At 40.0% G+C, this 20939-nt stretch overlaps 1 protein-coding gene and 1 long non-coding RNA gene across 7 annotated transcripts in view; both read left to right on the top strand.

Moving 5' to 3' along the window:
- The first annotated feature begins 1638 nt into the window (after nucleotides 1–1638).
- Nucleotides 1639–20939, top strand: part of klhdc3 (kelch domain containing 3) — a 64384-nt gene continuing 45083 nt past the window's right edge. The window contains exons 1-7 of one of the 2 annotated variants that reach the window (XM_058385685.1): nucleotides 1639–1762; nucleotides 4546–4825; nucleotides 5192–5368; nucleotides 11384–11499; nucleotides 11612–11683; nucleotides 11846–12059; nucleotides 12334–12420. In XM_058385685.1, the coding sequence (XP_058241668.1) occupies nucleotides 4672–4825; nucleotides 5192–5368; nucleotides 11384–11499; nucleotides 11612–11683; nucleotides 11846–12059; nucleotides 12334–12420 (820 nt within the window). In that variant the 5' untranslated portion in view covers nucleotides 1639–1762; nucleotides 4546–4671. The remainder of the gene's footprint in view (nucleotides 1763–4545; nucleotides 4826–5191; nucleotides 5369–11383; nucleotides 11500–11611; nucleotides 11684–11845; nucleotides 12060–12333; nucleotides 12421–20939) is intronic. The other variant, XM_058385686.1, reaches the window with a different exon arrangement.
- Nucleotides 5375–11374, top strand: LOC131350794 (uncharacterized). Of its 5 annotated transcripts, none has more exons than XR_009204310.1 (4): nucleotides 5375–8463; nucleotides 8526–8697; nucleotides 9491–9697; nucleotides 9729–11374. It is a non-coding gene; the product is annotated as an uncharacterized LOC131350794 (long non-coding RNA). The 5 variants fall into 5 exon arrangements; XR_009204312.1 differs by having other exon boundaries at nucleotides 9491–10436; nucleotides 10642–11374; XR_009204308.1 differs by having other exon boundaries at nucleotides 9491–11374.

Genomic DNA, 20939 nt, shown 5'->3' with positions numbered 1-20939 from the left:
ATTTCTGCATTACTAAAACAATTTTCTCTCTGTTCTTTAAATAAATATTTCTTTACTAAAACTAAAGCTTTAAAGCTTCTTTAATTCAGAACCCCAATGACCTGTACAGTACACTTCATTTTATTTTACTGCATGACCATTTAGTTTGTGTTTTGACCTTCATCATGCAGACACACACGCTAACGTCAGGTGTTTACTGTTGGATTGAGCTGCTGATAACTGCTTTCAGTCAATTTATAGCACTTATTTTATTTAAAAGTATCCTTTTATGTTACTGATATTATTTCTCTTATACCTGAGGTATTAACATGAATAAATATCTTTAATAAATAAATAAAATAAAATAAATATCAGTTTATTGCTGATTGATGGTTAATCTGGGTGATGCTTTTCCATCATGCTTCTTTACAACAGTATGTTTATTAATTAAGAAAAAAGTAAATAATAAAATAATAAAAATTTTAAAAAGTACATTTATAAATAACCAAATCAAATAATCATTTAAAAACATAATAATGTCAGGAGTTATTTCAGTAAAGCTACTCATGCTTGTGATTCTGGATGTGTTTATGGAGTGTATGATGGATCATTAATGTTGCAGTGTGTGAGAACCTCTTCCTCCTGTCAGTACACACACTACTGATTACTGATCTATGTGTGTGTGTGTGTTTATTACAGTGCAAGATTAGACAGGGATTATATTGAGATTAGTGTGGTGAATTTATTTGGTGGTGTTCAGTGCAGTAATTAAGAGTCATATATAGTACTTCAAATATGTTATTGCTTTACAGTCCAATTCAATTCCAACCAGACTCATCCATCCTCACACTAACAGCCCCATCCATTACTTTCACTGTTCACACACACACACACACACACACACACACACAGTAGCATGGATATTTAAAATTCATTTAATTATTATTTAGAGTAAATTATAAATGTGGTCGTGTAGACATGATGTACTGCTTTATTTAATGCAGCGTTCAATAAAACTCATGACGTCATGAAGAGTGTGTAATGGAGCAGGTCAGTAATGAGATAATCACTGGAACACACAACAACATTCTTCCTTTCCATCAGTTGTGTGTGTGTGTGTGTGTGTGTGTGAATAATGAGTGCAGAGTCAGCGTTATTGAGAAATTCCTCCACTTCATGCTCTAGTTCTCTGATAGAGATGGGAGATCAGCTGCGCCCTCTAATGACAGAACCGCAACATCTGGGGGAGCATGGAAACGAAACCGCTGTCTTGTACACACACACACACACGCACACACACAAACAGATTTTCAGGTGATGAAAAATCCAAGGAGAAGCAGGACATCAGACTGGACCATAGAAGCTGTCCTTCACGCGCTTACTGCAGATTAAAAGCTCTGAGACAAACTGTACTCTGTAAAGTTCCTATTCTGTTCCGTGTGTGTGTGTGTGTGTGTGTGTGTGTTACACAAAAGATATCAAAATGCAGTTGTACACACTGTGTTGTGTTTCCTGGCTTATTGAGACATATTATCTGACTAGATCTCCTCAGCACTGAACTTTAATATTCATACACTCAAGATGAAACTCGCTTTAACCAGAGTCCGGGGCAGTCACGTGGTCGTGGAGCAGTCAGAGTCACGTGATTGAGTTAGAACCAATCGGGTTGTAGTACAGAGGTCCAGCGGTGTGTGCTGTTTTTGACACACACAGGTTCCGCTTCAACATCGGCTCTAACACCAGCTCGCTTCATCATTTTACTGCTTTTTTTTACCTGCATACAGTGAGTAACATCCCTACACACACTCCTACACACACTCCTACACACACTCCTACACACACACATCCTTTTACACACACCTTCCTGAATCCCGCAGCTCTCTGTACAGCTGAACATCAGCATTAACGTTAGTGCAGGAATACAGCTGTGTGCACGCGCCGTAAACAAGCTGTTTTAATGGAACATGTAGCATGACCTGTGTGTTAGTGTGTGTGTGTGCGTGCGCGCGCGCGTTTGTGTGTGTGTGTGTGTCAGTCCGCGTTATTATCTAACAGTAATGTTTCCATAACAACTCGATAGTCCATTGCTAATGCTAACGCTAGCAGCCAGTGTAAACGGAGCAAAGTTTATCAGTGAAGCTGGCAGTTAGAGCGAAGAGTGAAGAAGGAAATATCTTTAATTTTATTCTGTTAATCAATTACCTTTAGATTTTTGCTGCTAAATTTAAAGTAATTCCGTTTGGTGGCCCTGTACAGTTAGCACTGAAGCTAAGCTAGCTTTGTACGTCTTATTAATGCTAACCAAAATCTATTACACACATACACACACATACACACACATACACACACACTGTTATAGAAAAATAATTCATTAATAACGTAAAGATGAGTAAAGTTTCGTTTTGTTTTCTATCATACTAAAGCTAAAATCCATGCTAAACAAAATGAGTTTCTGTGCCCAAAGCTAACAGTGACATTCTGACATTAGCTCATTATCTCATCAGCTAACCCTGTTACTGAGAGCCTGATCACGTTACTGAACACACTCCTGCTGTCACTGAACACACTCCTGCTGTCACTGAACACACTCCTGCTCTCTCTGAACACACTCCTGCTCTCTCTGAACACACTCCTGCTGTCACTGAACACACTCCTGCTCTCTCTGAACACACTCCTGCTGTCACTGAACACACTCCTGCTGTCACTGAACACACTCCTGCTGTCACTGAACACACTCCTGCTGTCACTGAACACACTCCTGCTCTCTCTGAACACACTCCTGCTGTCACTGAACACACTCCTGCTGTCACTGAACACACTCCTGCTGTCACTGAACACACTCCTGCTGTCACTGAACACACTCCTGCTCTCTCTGAACACACTCCTGCTGTCACTGAACACACTCCTGCTGTCACTGAACACACTCCTGCTCTCTCTGAACACACTCCTGCTGTCACTGAACACACTCCTGCTGTCACTGAACACACTCCTGCTCTCTCTGAACACACTCCTGCTGTCACTGAACACACTCCTGCTGTCACTGAACACACTCCTGCTGTCACTGAACACACTCCTGCTGTCACTGAACACACTCCTGCTCTCTCTGAACACACTCCTGCTGTCACTGAATTCACTCCTGCTGTCACTGAACACACTCCTGCTCTCTCTGAACACACTCCTGCTGTCACTGAACACACTCCTGCTGTCACTGAACACACTCCTGCTGTCACTGAACACACTCCTGCTGTCACTGAACACACTCCTGCTGTCACTGAACACACTCCTGCTGTCACTGAACACACTCCTGCTGTCACTGAACACACTCCTGCTGTCACTGAACACACTCCTGCTCTCTCTGAACACACTCCTGCTCTCTCTGAACACACTCCTGCTGTCTCTGAACACACTCCTGCTGTCACTGAACACACTCCTGCTGTCACTGAACACACTCCTGCTGTCTCTGAACACACTCCTGCTGTCTCTGAACACACTCCTGCTGTCACTGAACACACTCCTGCTGTCTCTGAACACACTCCTGCTGTCACTGAACACACTCCTGCTGTCTCTGAACACACTCCTGCTGTCACTGAACACACTCCTGCTCTCTCTGAACACACTCCTGCTGTCACTGAACACACTCCTGCTGTCACTGAACACACTCCTGCTCTCTCTGAACACACTCCTGCTCTCTCTGAACACACTCCTGCTGTCACTGAACACACTCCTGCTCTCTCTGAACACACTCCTGCTCTCTCTGAACACACTCCTGCTCTCTCTGAACACACTCCTGCTGTCACTGAACACACTCCTGCTCTCTCTGAACACACTCCTGCTCTCACTGAACACACTCCTGCTCTCACTGAACACACTCCTGCTCTCTCTGAACACACTCCTGCTGTCACTGAACACACTCCTGCTGTCACTGAACACACTCCTGCTCTCTCTGAACACACTCCTGCTGTCACTGAACACACTCCTGCTGTGTCTGTTTCATTTCTCTACTCTGCTAAAATTTCATTATCCTGTTTAATAAAAACCTGATTCTAATTAACAATCCCACTTTGGTAGGCTTTAACCTTCCGTATTTTATTATTCCTTGCATTCTGGTATTCTGTCTTCTTTAGTAAACAGTGACTCAGAATGCAGGACAATTCTGAGGGTCAGAGACCGCAGTCAGGGTCAGGGACCGTGTAGTTATTCCATACAGAAAGCTCTGTTTACAGCTCAGTATCAGAGAGACACACACACACACACACACACACACACACACACACACACACAGGGATATTGTGAACTCAACAGTTTTTTTAGTACAGCTGCTACAATGGATTTAAAGTGAATGTGGTTGAAGTGCAGACTTTCAGCATTAATTCAGAGTATTGCATTAACTGAGGAATTCCAGACATTTCTTCTGTAGTGAAAATGATTAAAATCCCCTGTGCTGGTGTAGAGAGGAAAAATCTACACGTTTGTGTCTCTGTCCAAATACTTGTAGTCATGGCTGTACATGTTTGTGTATACAAAATACATATTTATGCTCTGTGTGTGTGTGTCTTCTGTCTGTAGGTGGGATGTGTGATGGAGTGAGTTTGGTTGCCATGGTGATGCAGTGGAGGTGTATGTGTGTGCTGGTTCCTGCATTGCCGTGGCAGTGAGTGTGTGTTTGTGTGTGTGTGTGAGTGCGAGTGTGTGATGCTGCGCTGGACAGTGTGTTTGGACGGCGGCCCCCGCAGGGTGAATCACGCCGCTGTGGCTGTGGGACATAAAGTTTACTCGTTCGGTGGTTACTGTTCAGGGGAGGACTACGAGACGCTGCGGCAGATCGATGTGCATATCTTCAACACCGGTAACACGCTAACACCTCACACGTATATGACACGCCAACACCTCACACGTATATGACACGCCAGCACCTCACACGTATATGACACGCCAGCACCTCACACGTATATGACACGCCAGCACCTCACACGTATATGACACGCCAGCACCTCACACGTATATGACACGCCAGCACCTCACACGTATATGACACGCCAGCACCTCACACGTATGACATTTATTCAGCAGTATGTATTTATTATGTGATTATTTATTAATGTACACGTTATTATGCACTCATGTCTTATTATTGTATTATAGACATTCTTTTAAACACATTGAAATTCATTGTACATAATTATTGAAGTGATAAACACTGTGTGTGTGTCAGTGTCCATGCGGTGGACGAAGCTTCCTCCAGTGAGGACAGGAGGTCGGGAACACGCTCGTGAAGTTCCCTACATGCGTTATGGACACACAGCCGTGTTGGTGGAAGATACCATCTACATCTGGGGGGGGAGGAATGACACAGAGGGAGCATGTAACGTACTGTATGCCTTTGATGTTGGTGAGGGTTACACACACACACACACACGCACAATGTGTATGCCAAGGGTACCCACTATTATTGATCCTTAATTATTGATGAAGTCGTTAAACACAAACAGCATTAAGGTGAACATGTGCGTATCCAGACTACACCACCTGCTCTCTCCATCAGGGTTCTGTTGAGGGACTTTCTACTTCATCCACATAGAAATTCTCATCATTGTCAATGATCAGGCCTACTACAGAAACAGCTGGAAACTTCACAGTGGTGTTGGACATAAGAGTGGCTACACAATTGTGTGTTAATGGAGTAGAGCAGAGGGCTTAGAACAACCTTAGGGAGCTCCAGTATTGAGGGTAAGGTTGTTGAAGGTTAAGGTACTTTCTGCAGCTGACCAGTTAAAATGTCCAGAACCCACTGGTAGACTAACGAACACAGGCCCAGCACCCTGATATAATCCAACAGACTGAAGGGGACTACAGTGTTGAAGGCTGAACTGAAGTCTCACAGAGTTTTGCTTCACATGTGAAGATGAGATGGGGTGGAGTGCAGGACATGGGAGATGGTGTCATGGCCTGACTTTTTAGATCAGTAAGAGTTTGTCTAGCTTGCTGATTAGAGAGGACAGGTGTAGTGTGTGTGATGAGTAGAGAGGACAGGTGTAGTGTGTGTGATGAATAGAGAGGACAGGTGTAGTGTGTGATGAGTAGAGAGGACAGGTGTAGTGTGTGTGATGAATAGAGAGGACAGGTGTAGTGTGTGATGAGTAGAGAGGACAGGTGTAGTGTGTGTGATGAGTAGAGAGGACAGGTGTAGTGTGTGTGATGAATAGAGAGGACAGGTGTAGTGTGTGATGAGTAGAGAGGACAGGTGTAGTGTGTGTGATGAATAGAGAGGACAGGTGTAGTGTGTGATGAGTAGAGAGGACAGGTGTAGTGTGTGATGAGTAGAGAGGACAGGTGTAGTGTGTGATGAGTAGAGAGGACAGGTGTAGTGTGTGATGAATAGAGAGGACAGGTGTAGTGTGTGATGAGTAGAGAGGACAGGTGTAGTGTGTGTGATGAATAGAGAGGACAGGTGTAGTGTGTGTGATGAATAGAGAGGACAGGTGTAGTGTGTGATGAGTAGAGAGGACAGGTGTAGTGTGTGATGAGTAGAGAGGACAGGTGTAGTGTGTGATGAGTAGAGAGGACAGGTGTAGTGTGTGATGAATAGAGAGGACAGGTGTAGTGTGTGATGAGTAGAGAGGACAGGTGTAGTGTGTGTGATGAATAGAGAGGACAGGTGTAGTGTGTGATGAGTAGAGAGGACAGGTGTAGTGTGTGATGAATAGAGAGGACAGGTGTAGTGTGTGATGAGTAGAGAGGACAGGTGTAGTGTGTGTGATGAGTAGAGAGGACAGGTGTAGTGTGTGATGAGTAGAGAGGACAGGTGTAGTGTGTGATGAGTAGAGAGGACAGGTGTAGTGTGTGTGATGAGTAGAGAGGACAGGTGTAGTGTGTGATGAGTAGAGAGGACAGGTGTAGTGTGTGATGAGTAGAGAGGACAGGTGTAGTGTGATGAGTAGAGAGGACAGGTGTAGTGTGATGAGTAGAGAGGACAGGTGTAGTGTGTGATGAGTAGAGAGGACAGGTGTAGTGTGTGATGAGTAGAGAGGACAGGTGTAGTGTGTGATGAATAGAGAGGACAGGTGTAGTGTGTGATGAATAGAGAGGACAGGTGTAGTGTGTGATGAATAGAGAGGACAGGTATAGTGTGATGAGTAGAGAGGACAGGTGTAGTGTGTGATGAGTAGAGAGGACAGGTGTAGTGTGTGATGAGTAGAGAGGACAGGTGTAGTGTGTGATGAATAGAGAGGAAAGGTGTAGTGTGTGATGAATAGAGAGGACAGGTGTAGTGTGATGAGTAGAGAGGACAGGTGTAGTGTGATGAGTAGAGAGGACAGGTGTAGTGTGTGATGAGTAGAGAGGACAGGTGTAGTGTGTGTTATGAGTAGAGAGGACAGGTGTAGTGTGTGTTATGAGTGGAGAGGACAGGTGTAGTGTGTGATGAGTAGAGAGGACAGGTGTAGTGTGTGATGAGTAGAGAGGACAGGTGTAGTGTGATGAGTAGAGAGGACAGGTGTAGTGTGTGATGAATAGAGAGGACAGGTGTAGTGTGTGATGAGTAGAGATGACAGGTGTAGTGTGTGTTATGAGTAGAGATGACAGGTGTAGTGTGATGAGTAGAGAGGACAGGTGTAGTGTGTGATGAGTAGAGAGGACAGGTGTAGTGTGTGTTATGAGTAGAGAGGACAGGTGTAGTGTGTGATGAGTAGAGAGGACAGGTGTAGTGTGTGATGAGTAGAGAGGACAGGTGTAGTGTGTGTTATGAGTAGAGAGGACAGGTGTAGTGTGTGATGAGTAGAGAGGACAGGTGTAGTGTGTGATGAGTAGAGAGGACAGGTGTAGTGTGTGATGAGTAGAGAGGACAGGTGTAGTGTGTGATGAGTAGAGAGGACAGGTGTAGTGTGTGATGAGTAGAGAGGACAGGTGTAGTGTGTGATGAGTAGAGAGGACAGGTGTAGTGTGTGATGAGTAGAGAGGACAGGTGTAGTGTGTGATGAATAGAGAGGACAGGTGTAGTGTGTGATGAGTAGAGAGGACAGGTGTAGTGTGTGATGAGTAGAGAGGACAGGTGTAGTGTGTGATGAGTAGAGAGGACAGGTGTAGTGTGTGATGAGTAGAGAGGACAGGTGTAGTGTGTGATGAGTAGAGAGGACAGGTGTAGTGTGTGATGAGTAGAGAGGACAGGTGTAGTGTGTGATGAGTAGAGAGGACAGGTGTAGTGTGTGATGAGTAGAGAGGACAGGTGTAGTGTGTGATGAGTAGAGAGGACAGGTGTAGTGTGTGATGAGTAGAGAGGACAGGTGTAGTGTGTGATGAGTAGAGAGGACAGGTGTAGTGTGTGATGAATAGAGAGGACAGGTGTAGTGTGTGATGAGTAGAGAGGACAGGTGTAGTGTGTGATGAGTAGAGAGGACAGGTGTAGTGTGTGATGAGTAGAGAGGACAGGTGTAGTGTGTGATGAGTAGAGAGGACAGGTGTAGTGTGTGTTATGAGTAGAGAGGACAGGTGTAGTGTGTGTTATTAGTAGAGAGGACAGGTGTAGTGTGTGTTATGAGTAGAGAGGACAGGTGTAGTGTGTGATGAGTAGAGAGGACAGGTGTAGTGTGTGATGAGTAGAGAGGACAGGTGTAGTGTGTGATGAATAGAGAGGAAAGGTGTAGTGTGTGATGAATAGAGAGGACAGGTGTAGTGTGATGAGTAGAGAGGACAGGTGTAGTGTGTGATGAGTAGAGAGGACAGGTGTAGTGTGTGATGAGTAGAGAGGACAGGTGTAGTGTGTGATGAGTAGAGAGGACAGGTGTAGTGTGTGATGAGTAGAGAGGACAGGTGTAGTGTGTGATGAATAGAGAGGACAGGTGTAGTGTGTGATGAGTAGAGAGGACAGGTGTAGTGTGTGATGAGTAGAGAGGACAGGTGTAGTGTGTGATGAGTAGAGAGGACAGGTGTAGTGTGTGATGAGTAGAGAGGACAGGTGTAGTGTGTGATGAGTAGAGAGGACAGGTGTAGTGTGTGATGAGTAGAGAGGACAGGTGTAGTGTGTGATGAGTAGAGAGGACAGGTGTAGTGTGTGATGAATAGAGAGGACAGGTATAGTGTGTGATGAGTAGAGAGGACAGGTGTAGTGTGTGTGATGAGTAGAGATGACAGGTGTAGTGTGTGATGAGTAGAGAGGACAGGTGTAGTGTGTGATGAGTAGAGAGGACAGGTGTAGTGTGTGTTATGAGTGGAGAGGACAGGTGTAGTGTGTGATGAATAGAGAGGACAGGTGTAGTGTGTGATGAGTAGAGAGGACAGGTGTAGTGTGTGATGAGTAGAGAGGACAGGTGTAGTGTGTGATGAATAGAGAGGACAGGTGTAGTGTGTGATGAATAGAGAGGACAGGTGTAGTGTGTGATGAGTAGAGAGGACAGGTGTAGTGTGTGTGATGAGTAGAGATGACAGGTGTAGTGTGTGATGAGTAGAGAGGACAGGTGTAGTGTGTGTTATGAGTAGAGAGGACAGGTGTAGTGTGTGTTATGAGTAGAGAGGACAGGTGTAGTGTGTGTTATGAGTAGAGAGGACAGGTGTAGTGTGTGATGAGTAGAGAGGACAGGTGTAGTGTGTGATGAGTAGAGAGGACAGGTGTAGTGTGTGATGAGTAGAGAGGACAGGTGTAGTGTGTGATGAATAGAGAGGACAGGTGTAGTGTGTGATGAGTAGAGAGGACAGGTGTAGTGTGTGTGATGAGTAGAGATGACAGGTGTAGTGTGTGTGATGAGTAGAGATGACAGGTGTAGTGTGTGATGAGTAGAGAGGACAGGTGTAGTGTGTGTTATGAGTGGAGAGGACAGGTGTAGTGTGTGATGAATAGAGAGGACAGGTGTAGTGTGTGATGAGTAGAGAGGACAAGTGTAGTGTGTGATGAGTAGAGAGGACAGGTGTAGTGTGTGATGAGTAGAGAGGACAGGTGTAGTGTGTGATGAATAGAGAGGACAGGTGTAGTGTGTGTTATGAGTAGAGAGGACAAGTGTAGTGTGTGATGAGTAGAGAGGACAGGTGTAGTGTGTGATGAGTAGAGAGGACAGGTGTAGTGTGTGTTATGAGTAGAGAGGACAGGTGTAGTGTGTGATGAGTAGAGAGGACAGGTGTAGTGTGTGATGAGTAGAGAGGACAGGTGTAGTGTGTGTTATGAGTAGAGAGGACAGGTGTAGTGTGTGATGAGTAGAGAGGACAGGTGTAGTGTGTGATGAGTAGAGAGGACAGGTGTAGTGTGTGATGAGTAGAGAGGACAGGTGTAGTGTGTGATGAGTAGAGAGGACAGGTGTAGTGTGTGATGAGTAGAGAGGACAGGTGTAGTGTGTGTTATGAGTAGAGAGGACAGGTGTAGTGTGTGATGAGTAGAGAGGACAGGTGTAGTGTGTGATGAGTAGAGAGGACAGGTGTAGTGTGTGTTATGAGTAGAGAGGACAGGTGTAGTGTGTGATGAGTAGAGAGGACAGGTGTAGTGTGTGTGATGAATAGAGAGGACAGGTGTAGTGTGTGATGAGTAGAGAGGACAGGTGTAGTGTGTGATGAATAGAGAGGACAGGTGTAGTGTGTGATGAGTAGAGAGGACAGGTGTAGTGTGTGATGAATGGAGAGGACAGGTATAGTCTGTGATGAGTGGAGAGGACAGGTGTAGTGTGTGATGAGTAGAGAGGACAGGTGTAGTGTGTGATGAGTAGAGAGGACAGGTGTAGTGTGTGTTATGAGTAGAGAGGACAGGTGTAGTGTGTGATGAGTAGAGAGGACAGGTGTAGTGTGTGTGATGAATAGAGAGGACAGGTGTAGTGTGTGATGAGTAGAGAGGACAGGTGTAGTGTGTGATGAGTAGAGAGGACAGGTGTAGTGTGTGATGAGTAGAGAGGACAGGTGTAGTGTGTGATGAGTAGAGAGGACAGGTGTAGTGTGTGTTATGAGTAGAGAGGACAGGTGTAGTGTGTGATGAGTAGAGAGGACAGGTGTAGTGTGTGATGAGTAGAGAGGACAGGTGTAGTGTGTGTTATGAGTAGAGAGGACAGGTGTAGTGTGTGATGAGTAGAGAGGACAGGTGTAGTGTGTGTGATGAGTAGAGAGGACAGGTGTAGTGTGTGATGAGTAGAGAGGACAGGTGTAGTGTGTGATGAATAGAGAGGACAGGTGTAGTGTGTGATGAATAGAGAGGACAGGTGTAGTGTGTGATGAGTAGAGAGGACAGGTGTAGTGTGTGATGAATGGAGAGGACAGGTGTAGTGTGTGATGTGTTTCTTCATCACCACAGAGGTTAGGGCCACTGGACAGTAATCATTCACCTCAGATGGAGTGTGGGACTTTAGCAGAGGAATAATAGAGGATCTCTAAGCAGTATTAAAGGTATTAATGTGTGTGTGTGTGTGTGTGTGTGTGCGTGTTTGTGTGTGTGTGTTAGGCAGTCACCGGTGGTGGACACCGAAGGTCACAGGGACGGTTCCCGGGGCGAGAGATGGACACTCGGCCTGCGTCCTCAACAAAGATATGTACATTTTCGGGGGATATGAACAACTGGTGGGTCCTCACACACTGTCCCTTTAATACAAACTCCTGGTGGTCAATATATCTACATTAGTATCATGGTGTATTATTGTGTGTGTGTGTTTGTGTGTGTGTGTGTTTACAGGCTGACTGTTTCTCCAATGACATACACAAGCTGGACTCTGTCACCATGTGCTGGAGTTTAATTAAAGCTACAGTGAGTTTGTTAGCTTAGCACCATGCCAAAATGTAACTGTAGTTAAGCATAGGGTTTATGGGTTTGTGTGTGTGTGTCTGTGTGTGTGTCTGTGTGTGTGTCTGTGTGTGTGTCTGTGTGTGTGTCTGTGTGTGTGTCTGTGTGTGTGTGTGTGTGTCACAGGGAACCCCAGCGAGGTGGAGAGATTTCCACTCAGCGACAATTATTGGCAGTAAGATGTTCGTGTTTGGGGGACGCGCCGATCGCTTCGGTCCGTTTCACTCCAATAACGAGATTTACTGCAATAAGATTAAAGTGTTTGATACTGAAACTAACAGCTGGCTCAACACACCCACCAATCAGATCCAGCCCGAGGGACGCCGCAGCCACTCAGCATGTGAGCACACCCACCTAATTTACATACACAGGGGCATGTGCTCCCCAATGTTTAACATGGTTTCTATGGTAACAGTTAGTGTTAGCTATCCATACAACGCCCAGACTGAGAGTTTGAGAGTTTTGCTATATATTGCTAATGCTAACACATTTACATTCACAGCATTTGACTCACTTATCCACAAAGAACTGAATCTGTAACACATAATAAACTGCATTGTTGTATTGCTCCTAATTACACCTGAGCTCTTTATTTTTCATCGTTTGTGTTTCAGTTTCATATAACGGAGAGTTGTATATATTCGGAGGCTACAATGCTCGACTGGACCGACACTTTAATGATCTATGGAAATTTAACCCAGGTGAGAGAGACACACACACACACACACACACACACACACACACAATATTGTTGTGAGTGTAAAGTGTGTGTGGTCTGACTGTAGTGTGTGGATGTAGTTTGTGAACTGTTCACTGTATGGAGATGTGTGTAGTTTAGTGTTTGTGTAGTGTGTGTGTAGTGTGGCTGAGTCTACTGTATAAATATAGTGTGTGTGTGTCATGTAAGAGTGTAATGTGTAGTGTATGAGTTTAGTGTGTAGGTGTGTGTAGCGGGTGTAGTAGGTGTGTCACGTGTGGGTGTGTGTAGTGTATGAGTGTAGTGTGGGTGTGTGTAGTGTAGATGATTGTAGTGTATGAGTATAATGTGTGTGTAATGTATGAATGTACGGTGTGTGTTTTTGTGTGTTGTGCATGAATGTACTGTGTGTGTGTTTGTGTGTAGTGTAAGAGTGTAGTGTGCAGGTGTGTATGAATGTACCGTGTGTGTGTAGTGTATGAGTGTAGTAGTGTCCGGGTGTGTATGTGCGTGTAATGTATGAGTGGTGTGTGTGTGCGCGTGTGCGCGCGTGCGCGTGTGTTATGAATCGTACACTAGATGGCAGTGTTATTACAGGATTTACTAAATGCACCAGGATGTAGAAGTAACACATTAACAGTAACTCCAGTTGCTGTTTGTCTCTACACTGTATTTTATTTTATTTTATTTTATTTACAGTAACTTGTAATTCCTGTGGTTCCTTAAAGTCTTTAGATTTTTTACTAATTGGTGAACAGGAAAGCATAAAGAGACTCTCAGTGTGGGAGGGGCCTTACTCTCTCTCCTGTCAGTCACAGCAACACTGACCAATCCTGGTCATATGTACTAACCAACTGTACTACACAAACACTACACTATACTATACTACACTACACTATACTACACTTCACTACACTAGACTACACTTCATTACATAAACATTATACTACATTATACTACACTTCACTACACTAGACTACACTTCATTACATAAACATTATACTACATTATACTACACTTCACTAAACTACACTACACTACATTATAGTACACTACACTACAATTCACTACACTACACTGTACTATACTACACTTCACTATACTATACTATACTACACTTCACTATACTATACTACACTACACTACACTTCACTACACTTCACTACACTTCACTACACTACACTACACTAGACTACACTTCATTACATAAACATTATACTACACTTCACTAAACTACACTACACTACATTATAGTACACTACACTACACTACACTGTACTATACTACACTTCACTATACTATACTATACTGTACTGCACTACACTACACTTCACTACACTACACTACACTACACTACACTTCACTACACTACACTACATTATAGTACACTACACTACAATTCACTACACTACACTGTACTACACTACACTTCACTACACTACACTACACTGTACTACACTACACTACACTACACTTCACTACACTATATTACACTTCACTTCACTACACTATATTACACTTCACTACACTACACTATATTACACTTCACTTCACTACACTATATTACACTTCACTACACTACACTATATTACACTTCACTTCACTACACTATATTACACTTCACTACACTACACTATATTACACTTCACTACACTACACTATATTACACTTCACTACACTACACTATATTACACTTCACTTCACTACACTATATTACACTTCACTACACTACACTATATTACACTTCACTACACTACACTATATTACACTTCACTACACTACACTATATTACACTTCACTTCACTATATTACACTTCACTTCACTACACTATATTACACTTCACTTCACTACACTATATTACACTTCACTACACTACACTATATTACACTTCACTTCACTACACTATATTACACTTCACTACACTACACTATATTACACTTCACTTCACTACACTATATTACACTTCACTACACTATATTACACTTCACTTCACTATATTACACTTCACTTCACTACACTATATTACACTTCACTTCACTACACTATATTACACTTCACTACACTACACTATATTACACTTCACTTCACTATATTACACTTCACTTCACTACACTATATTACACTTCACTACACTACACTATATTACACTTCACTACACTACACTATATTACACTTCACTTCACTATATTACACTTCACTTCACTACACTATATTACACTTCACTACACTACACTATATTACACTTCACTTCACTATATTACACTTCACTTCACTACACTATATTACACTTCACTTCACTACACTATATTACACTTCACTACACTACACTATATTACACTTCACTACACTATATTACACTTCACTTCACTACACTATATTACACTTCACTACACTACACTATATTACACTTCACTACACTACACTATATTACACTTCACTACACTACACTATATTACACTTCACTACACTACACTATATTACACTTCACTACACTACACTATATTACACTTCACTACACTATATTACACTTCACTTCACTATATTACACTTCACTTCACTACACTATATTACACTTCACTACACTATATTACACTTCACTACACTACACTATATTACACTTCACTACACTACACTATATTACACTTCACTTCACTACACTATATTACACTTCACTACACTACACTATATTACACTTCACTACACTACACTATATTACACTTCACTACACTACACTATATTACACTTCACTACACTACACTATATTACACTTCACTTCACTACACTATATTACACTTCACTTCACTACACTATATTACACTTCACTTCACTACACTATATTACACTTCACTACACTACACTATATTACACTTCACTACACTACACTATATTACACTTCACTACACTACACTATATTACACTTCACTTCACTACACTATATTACACTTCACTTCACTACACTATATTACACTTCACTTCACTACACTATATTACACTTCACTACACTATATTACACTTCACTTCACTATATTACACTTCACTACACTATATTACACTTCACTTCACTACACTATATTACACTTCACTACACTACACTATATTACACTTCACTTCACTACACTATATTACACTTCACTTCACTACACTATATTACACTTCACTTCACTACACTATATTACACTTCACTTCACTACACTATATTACACTTCACTTCACTACACTATATTACACTTCACTACACTACACTATATTACACTTCACTTCACTACACTATATTACACTTCACTTCACTACACTATATTACACTTCACTACACTACACTATATTACACTTCACTTCACTACACTATATTACACTTCACTTCACTACACTATATTACACTTCACTTCACTACACTATATTACACTTCACTACACTACACTATATTACACTTCACTTCACTACACTATATTACACTTCACTACACTACACTATATTACACTTCACTTCACTACACTATATTACACTTCACTTCACTACACTATATTACACTTCACTACACTACACTATATTACACTTCACTACACTACACTATATTACACTTCACTTCACTACACTATATTACACTTCACTTCACTACACTATATTACACTTCACTTCACTACACTATATTACACTTCACTTCACTACACTATATTACACTTCACTTCACTACACTATATTACACTTCACTACACTATATTACACTTCACTACACTACACTATATTACACTTCACTACACTACACTATATTACACTTCACTACACTATATTACACTTCACTACACTACACTATATTACACTTCACTTCACTACACTATATTACACTTCACTTCACTACACTATATTACACTTCACTACACTACACTATATTACACTTCACTACACTACACTATATTACACTTCACTACACTACACTATATTACACTTCACTTCACTACACTATATTACACTTCACTTCACTACACTATATTACACTTCACTACACTATATTACACTTCACTTCACTACACTATATTACACTTCACTTCACTACACTATATTACACTTCACTACACTATATTACACTTCACTTCACTACACTATATTACACTTCACTACACTATATTACACTTCACTACACTATATTACACTTCACTTCACTACACTATATTACACTTCACTACACTACACTATATTACACTTCACTACACTATATTACACTTCACTACACTATATTACACTTCACTTCACTACACTATATTACACTTCACTACACTATATTACACTTCACTACACTATATTACACTTCACTACACTACACTATATTACACTTCACTACACTACACTATATTACACTTCACTACACTATATTACACTTCACTACACTACACTATATTACACTTCACTACACTATATTACACTTCACTACACTACACTATATTACACTTCACTACACTACACTATATTACACTTCACTACACTATATTACACTTCACTACACTATATTACACTTCACTTCACTACACTATATTACACTTCACTACACTATATTACACTTCACTACACTATATTACACTTCACTACACTACACTATATTACACTTCACTACACTACACTATATTACACTTCACTACACTATATTACACTTCACTTCACTACACTATATTACACTTCACTACACTACACTATATTACACTTCACTTCACTACACTATATTACACTTCACTACACTATATTACACTTCACTTCACTACACTATATTACACTTCACTACACTATATTACACTTCACTACACTATATTACACTTCACTACACTACACTATATTACACTTCACTTCACTACACTATATTACACTTCACTACACTACACTATATTACACTTCACTACACTACACTATATTACACTTCACTACACTACACTATATTACACTTCACTTCACTACACTATATTACACTTCACTACACTATATTACACTTCACTACACTACACTATATTACACTTCACTACACTATATTACACTTCACTACACTACACTATATTACACTTCACTACACTATATTACACTTCACTACACTACACTATATTACACTTCACTACACTATATTACACTTCACTACACTACACTATATTACACTTCACTACACTACACTATATTACACTTCACTACACTACACTATATTACACTTCACTACACTACACTATATTACACTTCACTACACTATATTACACTTCACTTCACTACACTATATTACACTTCACTACACTACACTATATTACACTTCACTTCACTACACTATATTACACTTCACTACACTACACTATATTACACTTCACTACACTACACTATATTACACTACACTACACTACACTATATTACACTTCACTACACTACACTATATTACACTTCACTACACTACACTATATTACACTTCACTACACTACACTATATTACACTTCACTACACTACACTATATTACACTTCACTACACTACACTATATTACACTTCACTACACTACACTATATTACACTTCACTACACTACACTATATTACACTTCACTACACTACACTATATTACACTTCACTACACTACACTATATTACACTACACTACACTATATTACACTTCACTACACTATATTACACTTCACTACACTACACTATATTACACTTCACTACACTATATTACACTTCACTTCACTACACTATATTACACTTCACTACACTACACTATATTACACTTCACTACACTATATTACACTTCACTACACTATATTACACTTCACTACACTACACTATATTACACTTCACTACACTATATTACACTTCACTACACTATATTACACTTCACTACACTACACTATATTACACTTCACTACACTATATTACACTTCACTTCACTACACTATATTACACTTCACTACACTACACTATATTACACTTCACTACACTATATTACACTTCACTACACTACACTATATTACACTTCACTACACTACACTATATTACACTACACTACACTATATTACACTTCACTACACTATATTACACTTCACTACACTACACTATATTACACTTCACTACACTACACTATATTACACTTCACTACACTATATTACACTTCACTTCACTACACTATATTACACTTCACTACACTACACTATATTACACTTCACTACACTACACTATATTACACTTCACTACACTACACTATATTACACTTCACTACACTACACTATATTACACTTCACTACACTATATTACACTTCACTACACTACACTATATTACACTTCACTACACTATATTACACTTCACTACACTACACTATATTACACTTCACTACACTATATTACACTTCACTACACTACACTATATTACACTTCACTACACTACACTATATTACACTTCACTACACTATATTACACTTCACTACACTACACTATATTACACTTCACTACACTATATTACACTTCACTTCACTACACTATATTACACTTCACTTCACTACACTATATTACACTTCACTACACTACACTATATTACACTTCACTACACTACACTATATTACACTTCACTACACTATATTACACTTCACTACACTATATTACACTTCACTTCACTACACTATATTACACTTCACTACACTATATTACACTTCACTTCACTACACTATATTACACTTCACTACACTATATTACACTTCACTTCACTACACTATATTACACTTCACTACACTATATTACACTTCACTTCACTACACTATATTACACTTCACTACACTATATTACACTTCACTTCACTACACTATATTACACTTCACTACACTATATTACACTTCACTACACTACACTATATTACACTTCACTACACTATATTACACTTCACTTCACTACACTATATTACACTTCACTACACTATATTACACTTCACTTCACTACACTATATTACACTTCACTACACTACACTATATTACACTTCACTACACTATATTACACTTCACTTCACTACACTATATTACACTTCACTACACTATATTACACTTCACTTCACTACACTATATTACACTTCACTACACTATATTACACTTCACTTCACTACACTATATTACACTTCACTACACTATATTACACTTCACTACACTACACTATATTACACTTCACTACACTATATTACACTTCACTACACTATATTACACTTCACTACACTATATTACACTTCACTTCACTACACTATATTACACTTCACTACACTACACTATATTACACTTCACTACACTATATTACACTTCACTTCACTACACTATATTACACTTCACTACACTATATTACACTTCACTACACTATATTACACTTCACTTCACTACACTATATTACACTTCACTACACTATATTACACTTCACTTCACTACACTATATTACACTTCACTACACTACACTATATTACACTTCACTACACTATATTACACTTCACTACACTACACTATATTACACTTCACTTCACTACACTATATTACACTTCACTACACTATATTACACTTCACTTCACTACACTATATTACACTTCACTACACTACACTATATTACACTTCACTACACTATATTACACTTCACTTCACTACACTATATTACACTTCACTACACTATATTACACTTCACTACACTATATTACACTTCACTACACTACACTATATTACACTTCACTACACTATATTACACTTCACTACACTACACTATATTACACTTCACTACACTATATTACACTTCACTTCACTACACTATATTACACTTCACTACACTATATTACACTTCACTTCACTACACTATATTACACTTCACTACACTACACTATATTACACTTCACTACACTATATTACACTTCACTACACTATATTACACTTCACTTCACTACACTATATTACACTTCACTACACTATATTACACTTCACTACACTATATTACACTTCACTACACTACACTATATTACACTTCACTACACTATATTACACTTCACTACACTACACTATATTACACTTCACTAGACTATATTACACTTCACTACACTATATTACACTTCACTACACTATATTACACTTCACTTCACTACACTATATTACACTTCACTACACTATATTACACTTCACTACACTACACTATATTACACTTCACTACACTATATTACACTTCACTTCACTACACTATATTACACTTCACTACACTATATTACACTTCACTTCACTACACTATATTACACTTCACTACACTATATTACACTTCACTACACTACACTATATTACACTTCACTACACTACACTATATTACACTTCACTACACTATATTACACTTCACTTCACTACACTATATTACACTTCACTTCACTACACTATATTACACTTCACTTCACTACACTATATTACACTTCACTACACTACACTATATTACACTTCACTACACTATATTACACTTCACTTCACTACACTATATTACACTTCACTACACTATATTACACTTCACTACACTACACTATA

This window comes from Hemibagrus wyckioides, linkage group LG03 (assembly GCF_019097595.1).
Source record: "Hemibagrus wyckioides isolate EC202008001 linkage group LG03, SWU_Hwy_1.0, whole genome shotgun sequence".
Lineage (NCBI taxonomy): Eukaryota > Metazoa > Chordata > Actinopteri > Siluriformes > Bagridae > Hemibagrus > Hemibagrus wyckioides.
Note: the sequence above shows the minus strand (reverse complement) of the source record. Positions and strands in the feature narration are given on the sequence as shown.